Below are 23,312 nucleotides of genomic sequence, written 5' to 3'. Positions count from 1 at the left end.
GATTTCTCTCACAAAGAACATCAATCGTAACAAAAAAACATAAAAAACGAAGAGGAACTAACAAAGGAAACAAGAAAGTCACCTTGTCTAACGAGAAGATCCAAATGACGAACAAGCGGGGATCGATCAGAGAAATCGAGTCAACTGAGAAATCTTATGCTTTGATACCATGACAAAATTATAAACACGATTTCCAAACATGATCAACTTGATTTCAAACCAAACCAGAACATTTACATGTACAAATACATCAAAACGTCACTACAAAGTTTGTACTCTACTCTCAGTAAGATTCACACTTATATGAACGAGCTATGAACAAAAAAGATGAAAATTCTTGGTTGGAGAAAAAAATAAGAGGATCAAACCATCTCTTATGACTCCTTTTCAAATTCGATAAATGTTGGTTGATCATATATTTCATTAGAGTTTGAAAAACCTTAATCTGAAGAACAAAAAAAACTAAGAAAGAAAATGCATAGCAAAATATCTATACAAATGTAAACTATAACAACCTATTTAAACATTATATATACCGGGTAATCTTGACCCGGAAACCCGCGTACAAACCCATATAATGTCTCACTTAGCATACTTCAACAATAGAACATATGCACCTACAAACAAAACAGTACAAATATACTAGAGAAAATAAAAATGATTAGTTTGTACATACATTTTATTTCAACATATTTTCTCCTAGCATCCTTTAATTTATCGGATGAATAATTTCTTTTTGGTTTTTGTATGTGAAAGGTCATATTCATTAATAACTATTATGATGAATCAATTGCATAAATGAAAGAATAATTTTTTGTTTACATACATTACAAAAGAGATATTTTAAAGTGTTCACAATGTTAAGATATTGAAATGTAACACCTCAAATTTCAAGAAAAATTTTCATTTTTAATTCTCCAAATATTACTTGTAAATTCAAGGCATCACATAAATTGTAAGTTATTATCAAAACAATATCAGAGTATCCCAAAATCCTCAAATCTTCATAAGTCGGTGAATGTGTACAATCATGCCTCCACCTTCCTGGAATCTACAAAAGTACCTGAAACACATTTAAATCAACACTGTAAGCACGAAGCTTAGTGAGTTACCCAAAATACAACATACACAAATAATAGCCTCTCATGGCTATATATCGATAAGGACCCTCCGGTCATGTGTCTCAATGAAGACCCTTCGGTCATGTGTCTCAATGAAGACCCTCCGGTCTCACATCTCGGTATAGACCCTCCGGTCATGTGTCTCAGTGAAGACCCTCCGGTCTCATATCTTGGTATGGACCCTTCGGTCATAACTCAGTATATGCACAGAATAATATAACATCATAAGTCACAAAGACATAATGCATAATAACATACATCTCAGTATAAGCAAATAAGACCCTCTAATCAATAACACGAATAAGACCCTCCAGTCAATAACATGAATAAGTCCCTCCGATCAATAACACTAATAAGACCATTCGGTCACACATAAATTACAACACATATAAGTATAGTGAGAAGACTCACCTGAATCGACGAACCCTGAAACACTACGACATGATCCCTTATCTGTACTACTCACACCCACGAATCCACTAATACCATAACCATATAAAATCTTAATTAATAACCCAAAACCCTCAAGTTTGACCCAAGGTTAAACTTAGTCAAAAGTCAAAGGTCAACAGAAGTCAAAGTCAACAATTCAACTTCAAGCTGAGTACGCCTAGCTTAATCTCTTAATTCCTTTCATCCAACACTCAGATCTAGTCACACAACATCATTCTAAGTCATAAAGTTTCTACCTTTATAACTTTCCAAGTCTAGAAAAGGTCCAAAAGTCAAAACCTTAACTTATTACTCTATTAAGACATGATGACACTTTCATGGAAGGTATAGAAGGATCAAGATCATGTTTTTATGGATCCTAAAAGCTCTATAATGGATAAAGTTTCCAACTTTATCCATTATAGTAGTCCAAACCACTAAGATTTAGCCTTTAAGCATCAAATGGGACCAAAAGTGCCACCTTTTCAACTTAATCCATTAAGTCCAAGTCTCCAACCTTCATATCTGAATTACAATGATTTTTAGATGGATAAAGTTTCCAACTTTATCCATAACTATGTCACAAACTTTCAAGATCTAAACTTCATGCACTAAAATGACCAAAAGCTTATAACACCCCAAAGTAGCTAGATCTAACAAATGCATCATCAAGATTCAAACTTCATACCTCTAGACGATATATCAGGGTGAACAAAGTCTAGATATATAAGCTCCGAAGCAATCAAGACTTCTCCAAGAAGTTCCTTCTTCTCCAAAGTGCACCATGCATACTCCAAAGCACTCAAAAACACATTCTTTTAGCTCACAAGGCTCAACTAGGGTTAGGGTTTCATGGAAGGGGTGTTGGAGGAGTGGGGGCTGAGAATGGAGTGAGTTTGCGGGAGTTAAGGAGCTTAAATAGGGCTCAAACCACGAAAATAGGGTTTAGGCATTGATTGTGTACGCCCAGCGTACTCGTGGTACACCCAACGTACTCAGGATTCTCTTAGTACGTCCAACGTACACCTTTTTGTACGCCCAACATACACCTTTTTGGGTAAGCAAGCTTATTGACTTTGATTTTTCTTGTCTCAACGAGAAGAGGTCTCAGAACAAGGCTCTATTCTTGCTATTTCCTCCATTAAAATGGAATACTTACATAATTGCAGTAGTAAATCAATAACTCGATGGAGTTGCAAGCCTTGCATACTGAAGTGCTCAATGGAACCAAAGGAGAACAGTTAACCACATTTTTCTTTATAATGATCGAGCTTATTTGGTGTCAGGTTCACCATTAAATTAGAGTTCTTATTGATGCACATGAAGCAGCCTGTGAAGGTGTTTAGAAGATGGAACATATTCTCCATGATTTTTTATTGGAATATGTAAAAAATGTCTTAATTTTCAACAAAATAAATGGGAAACTTTGCTATTGCAACCTTTTTCAATTCTGCCAACCATATGGATCGAAATCTCAATGGATTTTATCAACGCACTTAGTAAGGTTTCGAGTAAGTCCGTTCTTTTTGTAGTAATAAACTGGTTTTCAAAATATGCGCACTTCTTGCCTCTACGTCACCCTTATACTACCGAATCGGCTGTATAGTGTGGGACAGTGACAAAGTAAGTCTTCCAAAGTGTTTTTTGGCTGTGATATTGCATTTCAACGGGTTGCAACTCCTACCAAAGCAGAGTTGCACCCTATATATAACAAAATGACATCAAATTCGCACAACAAAATTCATTATCATTATCATCATCATAATCATCTTTTTTAAAAGTATATATACAACAAAAAATGGTAAATTTGGTAAAATCTAACACGTATATAATGACGAAAGCCGATAAAAAAATACTCATCTTGCACAAATTTTCCTAACCCAAAAATGAGGGAAGGAAATAACTAATGACTTCTTTTCCGTATAAAAATCCTTTTACTTTTGGTTTGTTCCGGCAACAACTTTCCGGTGCCGCCTTGAATTGAATCTCCTGTCTCTCCGGCGCCTAGCTGGTGGGATCTTTGTGGGATTACTTACAATATGTTCCATCGATGTTTCTAAGGCAGAAATATTTGGTGTTTCATCAATTGGGGTGGAGGGTGGCGGCATAAAAACAGTGAGTGCACCTGGAGGAGGCTGCGGTAGTGGCGGTGGCGGCGGCGGCGGCCAGTGCTCAAGAATATCGCGGTGGTATCCCTGAAAAAGAGGATAAAAACAGCATTGATTTTTTAGGTCAACAAAAATACTTTTCGAATCTATAAATATAATAAAGTTCTTGAATCTTGAGAAACTTTTTTGTACGAATATTGAAATTATATCAATGATTTTCGAATGGTCAAAAAAGTCCTAAAGTTTGTTATATTTTGTCGGTTTTGTCCTTCTGACGTTTTTTTGTTTGTCAATGCCTAGAGTTTGACAATTTTTTTTTTGCCCTTGTTACAAATCTTTTATGTTTTTACCCTAAGTATGTTTTTCAAATTGACATGAAAGTCCTTAAGTTTTCTCAAACTTTGTCGGTTTTTTCCTAGGAAACCAAGGGCAAAAATGGAAAAAACTTGGCAAACTTTGGGCATTAATGAACAAAAAATCATCACATGGACAAAACCGACAAAATTTAACAAACTTAAGGACTTTCATATCAAAATCCTATGCTTGGTTTGAAAGTAAATGGTAATCAAGATTTGCATTAGAGAATAATATTGTTTGACTTTGAAAGTCAAAGTGTATCAAAATCAAGAAAGTTTTATTACCTGAACTACAAAATTTCGCCTTTGACAATCCCAAAACATATGAACTGTCCAATTTGTCTTTGACATGATCTTGTCTCTCACTGTTGAGAAGCTAATCTGATCTCTTGAAGTAAATCGGTCAACTTCATTGAACCAAAGACAAGTAAAAAGATTTGAGATAGGAATATGCTCTCTTATCACCACACATCCTTCAGGAACATCTGCATAATTACAACATTATCCTTTCAATATTGTTTTGTATTTAGAGGGCATCGATTTTCAAAGTAGAATGTTTTAATATGAAGAAATGAAAAGTATGATGAGATAATAAACAAATAAATGGAAGTAACTAGTAAGTTGCTAACTCTTGCATTTAACCTTTTTAAAATTAAAAAGAGTGCATTTCATACCACTTCTAATAGGAAGTTTTTCCTCTGAGTATGGAGTTAAACCCTCAGTTTTATAAAAGTTGATCTGGAAATCGATTGAGGCATTGTCATATTTTGAAGCTGCTTTATTAGCTTCTGCTTCTACAAACACATCAAACCGTTTGTAATGTCGAGATATTGCAAAACTAGCGTTTTTCCTCCACAAGAACCTGAAATTCACACATGATTACAGTTTTTGAATTAATAGAAATTTAATATCAAATCTAGACAGAAGGGTAAAATCGTCATTTACTCTCACTCATTTCATTTGGTCCTTAAGAAAAACAATCTTTGGTCATACAGAACTTACTCCATACCGATGGAAATCATTTATCCATTCAACACTATATCCATACGTTACTTTACACGGAATAAAAGAAACAAGAAAGGAAGGGTAAATTGGTCATTTACTCACGTAATACGAGAAAATGTTGCATCAATAATCAAAACATGATACCTTTCAAGAATTTGATAAGGATCCACAACAAGCTCAAGCTTCCCATCCACCCAAAGAGAATAACGAACATTTGGGAAAAGCCTATGTAGTAGAAGCTTTGGAACCTACACACATATATACATATTTTATCCTCATTAAGAACATTGTCCATTTTACAAAAATGCAAGAAATAACAATGTACTTTCATTAATCTGTTTATTATAGCATCCTAATAAGAAGAAGCAAAGAAAGTACAATGCTATAAATGGAATACTATACCTTCCCATTGCGTCTTGGATCAGTATATGGTAGATTGTGGACAACAACAATTCTCCATAACCCAATCCTCTTGCTATCATCAAGATCACTTGAATTTCTCAAAAAACTTGCAGTTTCTTCATCAACAAACATGAAAAAGCAAACATTTTTCTTTGCAGTTTCACTCATGTTCTTTGGTTGTTGAATCAAATCATAAGCACCTGAAAAACTTTAATCATTAGTATCAATAGAAACTAATCCATCTCAAAAATTAGGATGCTATAATTTGGTAGATAGATATAGATACCAAATATGGCTGATGCAACCACCACATCATGACATTGATCCATCTCAAAAAGATCCGAATCATCAATATCAAACCCTGTTTGGCGCCCTGGTTTATCTCCTCTCACAAATCTTTCATCAAATCAAAAAAGATTTAATAAAAATGAAGAAATGTTATTTCAAGAAAGCAAGTTTTGGAGAGAAATGTACCCGCAATGAACATTCATCGACTCTTTTATGTCGTAAGATTCGAATCTTTGCTTCAAAGAAGGATACCCACCAAAATCGGATCCTCCAAATTCAGTTCTGGTTAGATTTTCTTCATGGATGTAATTTAGATTTTGAAGAATTGGGGAAAACGATGGAGCATTTGGCATTAACGCAATGGCTTCTTCCACAGGAAGGTAGCAAACTGGACAAGCTGATAAGAAGAAAAAACACAGATTTTCTCAATGGAAAACAGAAATGGTGGAAATCGTTTCAACAGAATTTAAAAACTTACGACGTGGGCCTGTTCTTTTCTTGTCTGCTGGTGGAGGTGGCATTGTGAAGGTTTCACAAGGATGGTCAGGAGGAAGGGTGTATCCAGTGAAATAAACAGGTGGCGGAGGTGATGGTGGTGGAGGAGGAGGCGGCGGTGGTGGTGGTGGTGGTGGTGGTGGTGGTGGAGGTGGTGGGGATGCTGTAGTTTTTGTGTCGTCATTTAAAGTAATGGCTTGAACTCTTTCTTCATCAACGCTCAGTGAAAAGGTTGTGATGGAATCGTTCTTGAATTCTAAGCTTTGGATGTGAACTTGTTGTGGAACTTCACCTGATAAACCGCATAAAATGTAAAAAAATAAAAACTTTAAAGTGATAAAAATGAATTTTTACGAAAGATGAAGATAGTAAATTGAGGTCAAAATGTACGAAATGCAGTCAAATTAAAAACCTATAGATGAATTGAGCTCGAAATCGATAAAGATACAGTTTGTTGATATAATGACTTATTGGCACCGACAAAAAAGAAATAGGAATTGAGCTAAAATCGTACAAAGTACTACATATAGAAACATAATTTAGCTCAATATTAACCAAAATTAAGCGAATATTTGATTAAAATGAGATTCTCAGAAACCAAGAAAGTAAATTGGGCTAAAAATGTACAAAATGTAGTGAAATTTGAGACCTATAAATGTAAATTGCTCAAAAAAGTTGCAAAATTCAGTTACAATAGATATCGATGAATTATTGTCATAACCCAATAGAGAAAATTGTGATAAAAAGTTGCAGAATGAGGTAAATTTACAGACCCAGAAAATAAATTGAGCTGAAATCTACGTGTGGAGGAACGAAATAATAAAATTGATTTGATGAAATTGAAGTTAAAATTAAACGAATTCAAATAAAAATTGATTGACGAAATCAAACCTTTGCCAACATAAAATACCCACAACATAGCTGCGATGGACACAAGACACAAGAACAGCATCCCGACTTTCTTTCTGTGAACAGATTTGAAGATCCACATGAACATATTCTCCTTGTCTTTATTAACAAACATCTTCGATGTCTTCCTGGAAGCAATTGGTGGTGTTGAATTGGGTTTTTGTTGTAAGAACGCTCCTCCATTTTGTGATTGTTGTTGATGTTGTAATAACGACCCATAGCTTGATGATCTTAGACCCAATGACCCACTAGTCATTGTTGTCTTTCCTCCAAAATCGCAACTTCCTCTTTCATCTCATTCACCCAATGCCGACAATCGATTAAATCTGTGAACACAGCTGTAATGTAATTCGGAAGTTAAACATACTAACTCAATCCAAAAACGATAGAAAGCAGGAATCTTTACCTCATCAGTAGCCACAACTCGTCTTCTTTTGCAGATCTAGATCGTTTCTTGTGTTCTTGAATCCCTATGAGAAAAAACCCGCAAAGACTTCGTTAATGTTTTTGTTTATCGAGAACTGGATTTGAGTTTTCTTGCTGATTGGATGGAAACGAGGGGAGAAGTAGCAGTCAGGCTCTGGTTTTGAGGAAATGATGAACAAGATGTGCAGAGCATTTTTCAGCTCCTCTGTTATTTTCTGTTGTAAAAGATCCTTTTAAAGATGTGCATAGACTATTGTGGTGCTATAGGTAGTCAATCCACGTTACCTTTTCATCCTATAATTTTCAGTTCTCATTACAAAATTCTACCTTTTTTTCTTTTATTTTCGGGATGTGATGGAGTTTACCCTAAAATGAGAGCAAAAGCACATTCATTGCTTGATTTTTAAATAGTATTATTACGTCACATAACTAAGCAAAACAATGTGAACCGGATGGGTCGCTTTCGATGTATTCAAATGATTTAATTTCAAGATATGGGAGGTACTAGATTATATTTCTCTTTAGAGAATATAGTTTGTCTTGTTTTCAAGTCTTTGAGACATTACATTTACAATTAGGTAGCTTCTTGAGATGGACAAATCATGTGGTTGTTCTTGACATTACATTTACTATGTGATAAGTAAACCTATTGATCGGGTATGTAAATATAATGTGCAAAACATACATATATAAGTGAACATGAGATAAAAAAAAAACAAAAAAAACAAAATTGACTACCACTACATGAGTATTTTAGACAAAGCACGGAGGCTCAACAGTCGACAAGTTTTTATTTTTATTTTTTTGAACAACTAAAATTTTAGAGAACAAAACTAGCAAGTGGTTAGAAAAAAAAGTTACAAAGATATAGCTAACAAAGGATTTTGGATCCAGTTGATCCATTTACATTTAGTTTTACAGTTCCTATTTATAAATCATTGAAACGATAAATCTATAAACTATCAAATAAGCATTTTTTTCGGGATTTGATCACCTAACAATAACTCATTTCGAAACTTCCACATAGACCACATCGTCACACAACAAATCGCTTCCAAAATAATTCTTTAACTTGGCACCAATTTGACATTATCAATCCAAGAGAACTAATCGAACACGTGCAACCACGATTGAATCCGGACGCCACATCATCTTCCTATCAATACCCGAGAGACTTTTAGTCAATTCACACGACACAACCAGATGATCTCCAGTTTTAACAACATTCGAACAAATATGGAGTTGCTTTCTCTAACACCTCGTAATTCTAAATCTATAATGGTTGGTAACGGTGTTATACTCTCAGTCACTTGTTGGATTAAGGTGTTTAAGCTTATAACTAAATTGGTATAAACTTATAAATAGAAACAAAGTCATTTTTGGGTTGCCCCCATAACAAAAAATAACTAGAAATAATATTAGAAGAGAGAGGAAATGATTTGTTAATATATTATATGATTAATATATTAATTGGAAAGAGATGATTGATCTGTTAATTTGTTATGTGATTAATAAATTAATATGGGATCAATAGTTAAATAATTGATTTATTAATTTATATAGTTAATAAATTAATAAGAAATCAATTAGAATTAATTAATTATTAATCAGAATTAATCTGTAATTTATTCGGAAGTAAATGGAATTAATTAAAGGTGTAAGAGCCGAATTGTAATTGTTCAATAGTTTAACAAAAGAAGTGATTCTAGAACTATTCATGGTATGGACGGTTTTGGCTTGATTCCTAGGGTTTCTAGAAGCCTCACGGATGCAGATAGATAAATGATTTGAATTGGGATTAAATCTATTATTTATTTAATTCAAATCTGACTTTGCCGGCAAGTTGCCTAAACTATATATAGGACCCATTGGGCATCAAATTTCATTCATACCTTTACCTACAAGATTAGGAATGCAATTTCTATCCCTTTCCTCTCTCTCTCTCTCTCTCTCTATCTCTCTCTCTCTCTCTCTCTCTCTTTCTCTTTCTCTCTCTCTCTCTCTCTCTCCTATTCATTCTAGGGTTTTGGGTACAAAACATTAGAGGCATTAAACTTTTGGTGCTTGTTTTCTAATGTTTTTCAAGAAGGATATTGGTGTGATTATTTGCTACAATAATTAAGATTTCTCTCTCTCTCTCTCCCCCCCCCCCCCCCTCTCTCTCTCTATCTCTCCTATTCATTCTAGGGTTTTGGGTACAAAACATTAGAGGCATTAAACTTTTGGTGCTTGCTTTCCAATGTTTTTCAAGAAGGATATTGGTGTGATTATTTGCTACAATAATTAAGAGTTATGTAACCATAATCCTATGTATATTTTGATCATAATAGGTTACCATTAGGGTTCTTGATGTTTATACTTTATTGCTATCAATAGAGAAAACATAGATCCATATAGGTTGCATGTGAACTTAAGAGTTAAGTAATTTTCTACCTCATGCATAGATTTATAACCTATAAAATCCATCAATGGTATCAAAGCCTTAATTTTCTATTTGATTGTGCATAATAGTGAATGGATTAAAATTAGGATTTATAGAAATTAAATTCTTTTGGCTTGAAATTTTGATATCGCTACGGTTTCTTGAAACCCTAGTCTCCACCCCTTATTTTCAAAATTTGCTAGGGTTTCCTTAAGGTTTTATGGTTTTTTTAATTATTGTTTTAAAAGCCTTGAAATTTGAATAATTAAAACCTGATAACCTTCAACCCTAATTTCGTAAAGTATAAGGGTTTTGGATTATGATTAAATTTGAATTATTTTATTAATTGTTTAATTGAAATAATTATTTAATCATTAAGTGATTTAAATTAATTTAATTAAAAGATAAAGACTAATCATAAACGGTTTAAGTTTAATTAATTAGAAGTTTAATTCGGATATTAATATTAAACCTTGTTTTTTGAAAAGTTTTAAAAAACACCTTATATATTATTAAAAGTAATTATTATATGTATAAGACAAAGTCAGTCGAATCGCCAGTACGCCTTATTCACGAAACAATATTATTAAGAGGGTATACGAAAACGGCCTATAAAATGACCGTTGAATGGGTGGATTTTTCACTCACTACTCTCCTGTGTAGTAGTGGAGGGTCGTTAGCAAAATGGATTCGATAGGACATAACCACATTAAAAGTATAATGATATAAAGTACTAGAACCTTCTTATAAAATCTTACTCTAGTTAATTTAGAAAAAATGTGAAAAGTATGTTAATCCATGAAAACGCACGTCATAATTTATATGTCGTTAGTGGAGTGTGTGTGGTTAACCAGCACACTAATTTAGGACTATAAAGTTGAAATGATGGCACAACTCGAAAATTACTGTTGTTGATGTAATGTATGTGGTTAACCAACACATCAATGTGAGATGATAAATGATGTCGAGGTTGCCAAGTGGGTTATTCACATTTTGTTTGTGATCCTTGACATCCTAGTCACAAAAGTGAGAACATAATTTGATATTAAACATCAATGAATTTCAAAAGATCTAGGAGTTTCATAAGATTGAATGTAACACTCGGCTTTGAATTGCTTCATTATTGGGGGTTGTGGCCCGATCATCAGTTACCTTAAGGCTTCGAGCCTTGGGGGAAGAAAGAATTAGGCCTTTTGGATGTGAGTATTATAAGATTAAATGATCCGAGTGTTCGATTGTGTTTCGGAGCCCAAGGGTATAATCATAATTTGGCAGTTCGAGCCTTTATGAATTTTGCATTTTGTTCGGGAAGTCTTAAGGCGGGGGTGAGCTGTTAGAAGTGTAGGGCTCCACGTCAATTTTTCATCGATATAAAGTTCGTCGTAATTGGACATAAATTGAGGGAGTTATGGCCAAATGAAGTTTAGGTGCTTTGGAGCTTGGTCGAGTACGCAAGGCATACTCACCAAGTAAGGCGTACTCACTAAGTACGTTGGGCGTAACGCCTGGTCTAATTGCGGGTGGTTCTTAAGTACGTCGAGCGTACTAAGGGGTAGGCGGGGCATACCCCTTTAGTTAGAAACCCTTATTATTAGGGTTTTTCCCATATTTAATCATCTTTTATTCTTAAGCCTTGTTCCTTATCAGCCTCCATGCCTCCTAAACCCTAATATTCAGCCCTTGGCCACCATCTTGGAGTTCTTAAGCTTTTGTGAGGATTCTTGGAGTGTTTTTGTGCATTTTGAAGAGATTGAAGGTTGTTAAGGGAATATCACTTGGAGTGGGGGTTATAGATCTAGATGCTTCTCATCTTTTGCAATCTATTGAAGGTATAAAGCTCTCATCTTGGCATCTCTTTGGTTAGATCTTGTTTGGGGCAGTTTATGGCACATTTTGGTCCCTTTGGTTTGTCTTTATGATGTTGAGCTTTCCCCATGAGTTTGGATACTAGATCTGGATGTTTTAGGTGTCCCAAATGCATAAAAATATGATATTGATAGTTGATATCAACTCATGCATATGTATTAGCCTCTTTGTTGAAGTGGTAAAGTAATAACTTGGATTTGGGACCCATTGAGCCATTCAAAAGCACAACGTTAATAACTATATGGATTAAAGCATGTTTTGGAACTAGATCTTGGCATTAGACACGTTGTGGCTTAAGGGATTAAGACATTTTTTAAGTTGGTTGTGGGTAAAGTGAGTATGTGGGGCATACCTCATAGTACGCACTGCGTACTGAGTCATATAGGCATACACTGAGCGTACATATTAAGTACGCATGGCATACTCAGTTAGTTGGGTTTTCTTGATTCGTTGACTTTTTGACCTTGGACCATTGACTAGAATTTTGACCAACATTGACCATTGGATATTTTGGGACTTTTAGGATATTAGGACTTGTCGGTTAGGCTCATGATGGGTTACCTTATTGGGCCTTGTGGTGCCATTTAATGGATTTGGGCTTATGATGCTAATGGATTGGTCCTTGGATTTTCGGCAAAGTAAAGAAAAGGGTAAAATGGACTTTTACCATGAAGGTTGGTCTTTAGGGTAGAATTCTTGATTGATTCGATAATCAATTATTGATGGAGTGTTATTTGATGATGTCAGTATGAGGTCTTCGGTAGCAACAGTTCGAGTGTTTGGTTATCTTGGTCCGAAGTGAGTCTCCTCACTGTATCTATGGGTCGAAGGCACCAATGTTAGCCCATTGACTTATATATTGTTGAAAGACCAAGGGCGGCCCTTGGCTATGAATGAAAGACCCGTATGGGACTCCTGGAAAATCTGTATGCAAGACCAAGGTTCGAACCTTGGCAGTTAAGTAGATTGTTAGTTGTAGATTGTATGTTTGTTGTCTTTATGATGCTTACATGGAAGACCAGGAGGTGGCTCTTGGCACTTGTCTGTAAGACCCAGGGTATTGGCCCTTGCCTTGTAAAAGAAAGACCATGATACGGCTCGTGTCACAATGGCAAGACTACGGTTGACACATAACATGCTTTATTGTATGTATGATATGTATGGTATGTGGTATCTTAGGGAACTCACTAAGCTTTGCGCTTACAGTTTGTTGTTTATGGTTTCAGTACCTTCCAGTTCAAAAAGGAATGGTCCGACTTGATCGCAATGCATACACCCATGTTTTTCCGCAACTTAATGATTTTTGGACTTTACTCTGATAATTGTTTATTTATGAAATACTTTTAATGTGTGAGAAAAAGGGAATTGGTGTTTTAATTATGTTAAAAAATGAAAATTTTACCTTGTGGTTTTTGGGATGTTACAAGTTGGTATTAGAGCCTTGGTTTGATGGATTCGGGCATACCCTCGGGTATGTCAGAACTCAAACTGAGGATTTGGTAAATTTTTCATAAAACAAATATTTTATTAAAGGGATTTCTAACAAAATAAAGGAGTGTGATGTGTGCAATCGGCCGAGCTCAAGTACGTGATTTCCAGAATGCCCATACATATTTATTATGTTATATGTGTTAGGTTTTGTATACTACAATATCCTATGGTGCGCATACAATCCTAATGCTTTGGATGTATGTTTTCTCTAATTCTACATACAATGATGTATCCAAAGCATAAGCCTACAACTAGCATATGATTTGATGCTTGAATCATAAAATATAGTAAGAATAATTACCTCTTTGTTATAGCTTGATGTATTTGTCATTTAAGAACTTAGCACCTCAAATGTGATGCCTCAAACAATTCAAAACACACCCTTGAACAATTGGATGACTTAAAAGAGATTACTAGGCACATAAATCGGTTATGAACTCCAAGAACACTTGTTGTAACCGATTTTAGCCATGGGGTTATGTATGTATGTATGTATGTGTATATATATATATATATGTAGGAATCCAAGAGTCATGGGTAAACCCTAATCCATACACTTTGGTTTATGATCGATATTTCATGTGGGCTAACTCTTCATGGCAACTTACATAAACTTAGCCCATTATGGATGAATATCCCAAACCATATATATATATATATATATATATATATATATATATATATATATATATATATATATATATATATATATATATATATATATATATATATATATATATATATATATATATATATCCCCTAATCTAATAAATAAGAGCAATTTTACCACGTGGCATTCAATCAGTCCCTCGCAATCAATTTATCCTGCTCAAAATTCCAAAGTGAATTTCCTCAAACACCTTTTTGCTTCATCGTTTGTAGTTTTAATTGATATAGAAAATTATCCGCTATCAGTTCCGAATTTGATAGCAATAAATCAGGAATTCCATAGCAAGAAATCAATCATATCCAAACTTATTCACCGATTCTTAGAAGGTAGATTCTCTCTTAAACCCTAATCCTCTTCCCTCTCTATCAATGGTTCGTTGCAAGAAATGACGTCGAAACACTACATCCATGTAATTAGCCTTTGATTTTGGATTTGAACTAAGCTACAATCGATTTGGGTGCAATTTCTTTTTTGTAATTGGTTTTGGAGCCGCAATTAAGTTTTTTCGATCGATATTTTGTTTGTGTTCCCAAACGGAACCCTTTGTTGATTTTTTTTTTTCATTTGCGAAATTACCACATATCTGTTTGTGTTCCCAAACGCCGTCGAGGAAATCAGAATATCCATCGAAAAATGCAGTCAGCCAAGCAATTGGTACCCGATCTTAATAGTCCTTATCTTCGTGAAAACGCTCTTCTCGAACTCTCCAAGGTATGTTTGCTTTGTGCACTTTCGTTGTGATGGATAACGTGATAATTTTATTCGTTTTTTAGGATTTAGTTAGATGAAGCAGTGTAAGATTATGTTATAACGTGAAAGCATAACTGATTTTTTGACTTTTGAGGCGTATGACTGTAAACTTGATCAATTGCGTTTTTCAGTTTTGGAACTGTGTACTCGACCGGAAGGCAAATGACTATTGATGGGGAAAGACACTAGCAATTTCATTTTCTGGAGAGAATCCTAGATTATATAAAGATTAGGCATTGTCCTTTGCCTTGAACCTGAAGAATTAAGGCTCAAACAAAAGTTAATGTTACTAAGGTAGTAAATTATCTATTTACATATTATTTTTGTTACCGTTTTCAAAATTTGTGTATTACCTATATGTGAATACCTTTTTTCCACATCATAATGTCTTCATCTGCAATATATTGTTTCGGAAATCTTTTTGATATGTGGGGTCCTTATTACAATGAGGGAGCTTCACGGGGGAGTGAAATTGAAGAGGTAGAAGAGGAAAGAATGTGTGTTGAGATGTCTTGGGACATTCAAATAACTTCTTTAAAAAGTTGCAGATATAACTTCTAGAGGTAATTCTTCTTCTTCTTTTTTTTTCTTTTTTTCACTTTCTAATGCAATAACATTATACCCATAAGCATGTATATAATTTTATATTAAATCAACCATCTTTTAAAATCTCTTACTCTATGTTATTCATGGAATTGGTTTCACACCTGGTGAAATGAATACTAGCTATAAGGTGTTTGACAAAATGTCATAAAGAAACATAACTTATATTAATATCCAACTTCATAATGAAACCTTTAGGCATGTGTTTACGTAGTTTGGAGAACTAATTCATGTCAAGATACTTACATGAAATCAACTGAAATAACTATTGTTAATGATTCAGTTGCTGACAAAAAAAGGGTGAAGATTCAATAAATATCAAAGAGATGCAATTCACAAGGACAAACAAGGAAGAAATAGCAAAATTTCTACCATGATGGTACAAATTAAAATCTCTTCTTTCTAAACTTTGTACATTTTCATTTATTTTACCATTTTTGTTGTTTCTGACCCGCAACAAACACATAGGTGGATATCGCTATTACACCCTCGTAAGTGGTAATTAAAATAGATTTTTTTATGTTTTGTTAACTCATACAATAAGTAAATAATTATGTGTATAACATTGCGATTTAGTTGATTCAGATTTTTTTTTATTTGTAAGTTATTATGGTTCTATAAAATGGAAGTTAGGTCAATAACTAAATTCATTTTTATGTTTTACACGTTCAACCAAAAAAATGTTTTGGTATTGAATCTACATATGACACATGCGAAGATGACAACATGCCATCTTTTTATAGTTTTTGTGGTCAAAATATATAATGAAAACAATTTCACAATATGTATTGATCTCATTGTAAAACTAATGATCAACTTTTAAAAATGATGAAATATGATCATGTTACTAAATGAGAACAACAATTTTGGTCAATTTTATGATTATTCCTATAAATATGGATGTCCTAAGTATTATTGTGCATATTTGTTGTCCTTAATTAATTGGAACTCTTTAAATTTAGTTTTAAGAAGTTTAATATATTTTGGATTCAATTACTTATTGTTCAATATTTGACAGGTGAGGGACTATAAACGTAATAAAATATGATTCTAACAAAAAATAAAAAGGAATTAAAGTGACCAAGAAATATGGGTAGTCCTCTTTGATGCAGTAGGTCCATGGCTACAAATTTCAGCCCCACTAAGTAAAAAGAAAGGTTGTGCTTGAGCAATTGAAGACATGCAAATGAAGCAGTCTAAAGAATCTAGGATAATTTCATAGCTTCTTGCTTATGCCTTCAACTTTTGTAAGTTTTTTGATTCACAAAGTAAGATAAATGGTGATTGCTTAAATTATGGTGATCAACATGGCCAACATGTCAGACATGGTCAAGGTTTATTTATAGGAATTTTTGGATTTTATTAATGCATGGGGCTTGGTAGATATCTATGTTGTCAATCATATTGTTGGAGTAATTTCAATAAATTACCAACTTCTAACCTTTAGTAAAGTTAATTATCTCATGGCGACATGGGTTGTACCACATAATTTATATGTTTCTTTTAAAGTGAATTAAAATAGTGTTCTCATGCTTTCTAATTTTTACGTGTTTTGTTCAAAATAAAACCCTTTTTCAATTTTAGTCTATTTTACAAGGTTTGGTACACATTTTGGTCCATATGTTGTTGACTTTGAAAACCTTTTTATTAAATTATTGTTATCATATTACCATCACTATTCTTATTTAAAATTAAATCATAAAATTAATTATTACACCCAAATTTTGTATTTTTTTTTTGGTTGATTCGTTTGTATTAATTTTGAAAATTTGTTTTAAAAAATGTTTAATATTTGCAATTTGATATATATATATATATATATATATATATATATATATATATATATATATATATATATATATATATATATATATATATATATATATATATATATATATATAGGGAAAAGTGAATATACTCTTAAGGGTACATAAGCTTAGGTACCCAAACCCACTATAATACATCGTTTTGTTTAATATATTAATTATAATGCTCTTTAAGTTCAATTTCTAACTTGATTTACAATTAAGATTTTCGAAATTTCACTATTATCTTCCTTTACATCACATATTTTTGCCAAAGACCTAGTAGGCTATATATATATATATATATATATATATATATATATATATATATATATATATATATAAATTTCACATTTATCTCCCTCTTACATAATTTTCATTTTCAACTATAATATATATATATATATATATATATATATATATATATATATATATATTATAGTTGAAAATGAAAATTATGTAAGAGGGAGATAAATGTGAAATTTATAAAAATCTTGGAAGTAAATCAAGTTATAAGTACAATTATAAGAACATTGGACAATTATAATATATATATATATATATATATATATATATATATATATATATATATATATATATATATCTTTACTACTTATAAAAAAAATCTAACTATTTCTATAAATAGATTGAATATAATAATATTATTTTTTTAAGACGTCCAAACTATTAAGCTTGAAGTACAACCCATTTATAATATAATAATATTAAAACTTTAACCCTATCTTTTATCCCCTAAAAATCTGGTATCAAATTAATATAAGAATTCATTTGTAAATTGAACCCGCCAATCTCAACACTTCAGCCATTTAAAGCGGTCAATGTCAACAATTTATAGAGGATCTCTTCTCTCACATTGGTAACAAGCCATCTCATAATATCTATCTTCATAATCCCTTCAAAGTAAGAAATATACGCACACTCTCTGGAAGAACCCTAACCAGTAACCAAGACAGTATAACCACCACCACCACAGCCGCTCTGCCTCCTTCCGCCTTCAACTAACAACTATCATGACTACCGCCCTTCCTCTCACCCACGACATGAACTTTCTTTTGGAACATAACATTTTTCTTTAAAAAAAATATCGTTGAAAGAAGCTATTTGTCCCCGCTGCTGTGCGCGGGTAACGGCTAGTATATATATATATATATATATATATATATATATATATGTATATATATATATATGATACAAAACGACGTAATATTATGTGTTTGGGTACCTAAGCTTATATACCCTTAAGGGTATATTCACTTTTCCCATATATATATATATATATATATATATATATATATATATATATATATATATATATATATATATATATATATATATATATATATATATATATATATATATATATATCAAAAACAATAATGCCACTAAATAAGTAGAGAAGTGTAGATTGTGAATTGATATCAAAGAAACGATTATGTAAATAAACTAAAACACCATATTTTAGAATATTTTAAAATTTTTAACCGCCTTTTTTTTTTTATAGAAAAACAATTAGAAAATAATAATTGATTTGAAATTTCCTAGAAAAAAAAGTATTTTCAAAATATTTTTTTTGTCATAAATTAGAATTTAGAAGACATTATTGAGATCGAAAATTATAATCAAGTTCAAAAAAATTGATTTTCTAGCCGGTTTTGGAAAATTCATATCTGACCTTGAAAAACCTGATTTTTGAATCATTTTTATATCATATGTTGGATTTTAAAAATTATGGCCAACTGTTGTTATTCTTGAAAAATGATGGATATTACTTAATATGAGTTTCTATTAATTAGTAAACCAGGTCACTAACTCTATATATTTTTTAAACAAGCACTTAATCTTAAAAAAACGGCTTACGTTTAAATCGTCAAATTTGATCTCTTGTTAGAATGATACTTTGATCCTTGAGCACATGCAAAAGAAACCAATAATTTGTTTTTACTAAAATTGCTAATTGTTGTAAGCTATACGTTTTTTATATTTGTAAAACTAATAATTTGTATTTGCTAAAAACAAATACAATAATTTAATAATTATAAAACCATATAATGAAATCAATATTTATAGATAAAAATAAAAAATTAAGAAATGTGACAAAAAGATTGGCGAGTGCTTGTACAAACTAGAATGTGGCCATATACTTGGAATTAAAAAATATTTTAATTAATCCGTCAACTTAATCATTGAAGATCCCAATTATTACTTTCTTAATTTTAGAACTTTTTATCATCTATAATCCCGTCTCATTCATCCACCTGTACTTTTATACTTATTTAAATATAATATTCATATTTCATTTGTTTTTTAATCATCCTTTTCATACAACTGTATTTCTTGATGGCTGGAAATATTGATTCTACAAGTAGTCTATTATTGAAAGGGGACAGACATATTTACTGATTGCCATTTTATTTATTCATCAACAGAAGTGGTACCTTTTATTATGCTAAATATACAGAGTCACCCTTGTTTATATTTTTCATTCATTTTAGTCAACAAAGGGGGTGTTTGGTAAAACTTAAAAAATGAGCTTTTTGATTTATTACCGGTTTGATACCAATATAAGTAAAAAAAATGTTTGGATAAAAAACAACTTATAGCTGTTGGTAACTTCTAATAAGTCAAAAAATAATAAGTAACATACCCTTTACATATTAAAAACTCATTATTTCACCAAATAAGTTATAAGTCAAAAAGTTATAAGTTTTTTCAAATAAACTTTGCCAAACACCCTCAAAGTAACCTTTTTATTCCAATCAAAACCTTAAAGAGGTTAGTTTAATTCATTGACATAAATAATGACATGGTCTATGGTCATGTATATTATGTTTGTGGTGTGTGTCTAATACCCCGTTTGTTAGCTGCTTACTGAAAAAGTGTTGATCTAGAAAATATCTGAGTAAGAACTATATTATTTGATTATACATCTAATTGAATGTACTGAATGATACAAAATTATAATTTTACCTTGATACTCTCTACGTTTCTAAGAATAATAATAATAATAATAATAATAATAATAATAATAATAATATTAATATTAACTAGTGTTATACATTATATAAAACATTTGAACAAATATAACATAAAAAAAACTGCTAGCATAGTGGTAATGATGTTGTTTTGTGAGTATGAAGTCATGAGTTCAATTCCCATTGTTCCCTTTTGTCTTGTTGAGTGCCGAATTTTTAAGGGTATCATTGGAAAATCCTTTTTCTTTTCTCAACCATCTACTAACTTCTTTCTAAATCAGATATTGTTGACCGAGTTATACACCTAATTTTTGTTTATCAAACACATTTAGCTGACCGAGTCAACAAAAAATGTCTGACCTGACTCGGTCAGATGCTATCAAACATTGCCTAAATGTATGTTTGTATAAAGGGTCGGTCCTACGGATTCATATGCTTAGGACCAACAGGAAAAATAATGTCTTTAGGCCTTAATGTGTAACGAATTAAACTAGACAAACTATATTTGTTTTTTTAACCGCGATAAACTTTATAGCAATAAACATAGCAAAATCATAGTATTTTAATGAGTAATTACATATCGTAATAGCTAAGTGAGAACACGTGAAACTCTCCTAGCATTTTTCATAGCAAATTGGTTGATCAACTCTTTGTAGTCTATACTTTGTAAAATTTTGTTCTTAATAGTATCATTGCCAAACCACTAAGTCTTTCTTGGGTCAGTGTGGAGCATAAGTAAGATTTCAAAAACTCCTTTCTACAGATATCACCGTTACTGGAATAGTCAACAATATTTTATATGCAATAAATGCATTTGGGAAATAATCAAGTTCTTTTGAAAACTTCAAAACATCTATAGGGTTGCTAAATTCATTGGCTTCCAATGTCTCAAATAATTTCAACTCCATATAAAGTTCATCGGCATCAATATCCGATTTTTCTACATACTTGAGTGTTTTTTCAAGATGATGACACGATGTCTTAAGATCTTTATCTTTAATTCCCCTCAAATTATGTGGAAATAAAAAACCATGTACTTTGTGATACTCTTTGAATTGTTCAGATCTTGTCTCAAGAGAAGAAATAACTTGATCATCAACAATGTATAAGAAATAATTGACTTTGAAATTCTCTTCGGCTGTAAATGACACTTCTTCTCAACTCTCATCAAACCTTTTTTTCCTTGGAATCAAACGCTTTTGTGGAAAATATTAGATCAACACTCATTTCAATAACAATCTCCTTAGCTTCATGAATCGATTTTGAAAAATCGGGTTCTCTATAATCCTTGAAGTACTCAATCAATTTGTTTATTTCTGTAATCGCATTCTCAAGATGCATATACTTTGATTGTAACCTTTTACTCATAATATTCACATGGTTTAATACTTCATGCCTGATACCAATTGATACCAAAAATTCAAACCCACCAAGTTCTTTTTCTGCTAGTGAACTTGCTTTACTTGCAATTGCAACATCATTATCTTTTTCTCTAACTTGAAGTAAAGCTTCACGTACATCAACAAGTTGCAGTTTAATAGCCTTTACACTCTTAACATGGCTTTCCTAACGAGTTTGACACAATTACTTATGACTCCAAGCTTTAAAATTATTTTTCAAAATTTCCCACCTTTTAGTAGAATTTGCAAATATATTATAAATGCATCGGATGAGTCTAAAAAAGTTCTTTCTTTTAACACACTTGTTATTCATATCACATAATGTTAGATTAACAAAATTGCAACAACACTGAATGTAAAATGCTCTACAATTTAGATCTAAAAATCTCTTCGATAATAGCCTACCAGCCCCAGGAAGCTCCGAACCTCAAGTGGAGACTTCGGGACCTCCCACCTCATCACGAACTCCACCTTGGCCGAATCAACTGATATCCCATTCTGGTTGACGAGCTGCCCAAGAAACTACACCTCACGTAACCAGAACTCACACTTGGGGAACTTAGCATACTAGCTCTCCCTCCTTAAAGTATTTAAAACCTCTCGCAAGTGCTCCTCATGTAGCTCTTGAGTATTGGATTAAACCAAGATGTCATCGATGAACACTATCACAGATTGATCCAACATCGGCCTGCACATGCGGTTCAAGAGATCCATGAATGCAGCAGGAGCATTGGTGAGCCCGAAGGGCATCACCACGAACTCATAGTGGCTATAACATGTCTGAAAAGCAGTCTTCTATACATCTTCCTCTCCGACCCTCATCTAATGATACCCCGAACACAAATCAATCTTGGAGAACCAAGGTGCTCCCTGTAACTGCTCAAAGAGGTCATCAATCCTTGGAAGTGGGTAACGATTCTTCACCGTTACCTTATTCAACTCCTGGTAATCTATACACATCCGATGCGACTCATCCTTCTTTTTCACAAATAGAATCGGGGTTTCCCTGGGTGAACTACTCGGTCTGATGAATACCTTGTCTAACAGCTCCTACAGTTGTGTAGACAACTCCTGCATCTCAGGAAGAGCCAACCGATACGGTGCCTTGGCTATCAGAGCCGCACCAGGGAAGAGGTCGATCCTGAACTCCACCTGCCTCTCCGGAGGTATCCCAAGCAACTCCTCAGGGAATACATCCGCAAACTCTCGTACCACAGGCACATCGCCCACCATCGCCTTACCCGCCTCCCGGGTATCTGTAACATAGGCTAAAAATCCTACGCAACCCTGCTGAAGGTAGCGCCTCGCTCTCGCTACTGAGCATAAGGCTGGTCCTCTAGCCCTGGATCACCAGCTCTCCTCCTAGGAGTCCTGATCCACACCAACTGTTGCGCGTAGTCGATCACTACCTATTGGGGCTTAGCCAATCCATACCAATAATTAACTTATTCCCCCGCAAAGGTATGGGAACTAAGTCTACTAGGTAACGTTCCTCTGCAACTGTGTAGACAACTCCTGCATCTCAGGAAGAGCCAACCGATACGGTGCCTTGGCTATCAGAGCCGCACCAGGGACGAGGTCGATCCTGAACTCGACCTACCTCTCCGGAGGTATCCCAGGCAACTCCTCGGGAAAATACATCCGCAAACTCTCATACCATAGGCACATCGCCCACCGTCGCCTTACTCGCCTGCCGGCTATTTGTGTAACGCCTGTGTTTCTAGGCTTGCCATTTTTAGCAATGTAATAGTCTAGGTTAACCTTTGTAAC

At 33.1% G+C, this 23,312-nt stretch overlaps 2 protein-coding genes across 3 annotated transcripts; both read right to left on the bottom strand.

The window, feature by feature from the left end:
- Positions 1 to 3,279: 3,279 nt before the first annotated feature.
- On the bottom strand, positions 3,280 to 7,884 carry LOC145042060 (putative hexosyltransferase MUCI70). 2 transcript variants are annotated; one of them, XM_078990418.1, is made up of 10 exons: positions 7,523 to 7,884; positions 7,099 to 7,454; positions 6,191 to 6,499; positions 5,899 to 6,109; positions 5,711 to 5,820; positions 5,425 to 5,624; positions 5,167 to 5,270; positions 4,692 to 4,879; positions 4,303 to 4,502; positions 3,280 to 3,748 (listed from the first exon to the last, which is right to left on the bottom strand). In XM_078990418.1, the coding sequence occupies exons 2-10, from the start codon at positions 7,370 to 7,372 to the stop codon at positions 3,488 to 3,490; spliced, it is 1,857 nt and encodes a 618-aa protein (XP_078846544.1). In that variant the 5' UTR covers positions 7,373 to 7,454; positions 7,523 to 7,884; the 3' UTR covers positions 3,280 to 3,487. The 2 variants fall into 2 exon arrangements, with proteins under 2 accessions (XP_078846544.1, XP_078846545.1); XM_078990419.1 differs by having other exon boundaries at positions 7,099 to 7,442.
- Positions 7,885 to 20,885: 13,001 nt separating this feature from the next.
- Positions 20,886 to 22,775, bottom strand: LOC145039714 (uncharacterized). Its single transcript, XM_078987733.1, has 3 exons — positions 22,755 to 22,775; positions 21,316 to 21,708; positions 20,886 to 21,212 (listed from the first exon to the last, which is right to left on the bottom strand). Exons 1-3 carry the CDS (start codon positions 22,773 to 22,775, stop codon positions 20,886 to 20,888), a joined length of 741 nt encoding a protein of 246 aa, XP_078843859.1.
- Positions 22,776 to 23,312: the final 537 nt, after the last annotated feature.

Source organism: Lactuca saligna, chromosome 4 (assembly GCF_052625555.1).
Source record: "Lactuca saligna cultivar CGN05327 chromosome 4, ASM5262555v1, whole genome shotgun sequence".
Taxonomy (NCBI): Eukaryota; Viridiplantae; Streptophyta; class Magnoliopsida; order Asterales; family Asteraceae; genus Lactuca; species Lactuca saligna.
This window is presented reverse-complemented; position numbering and strand designations above follow the sequence as displayed.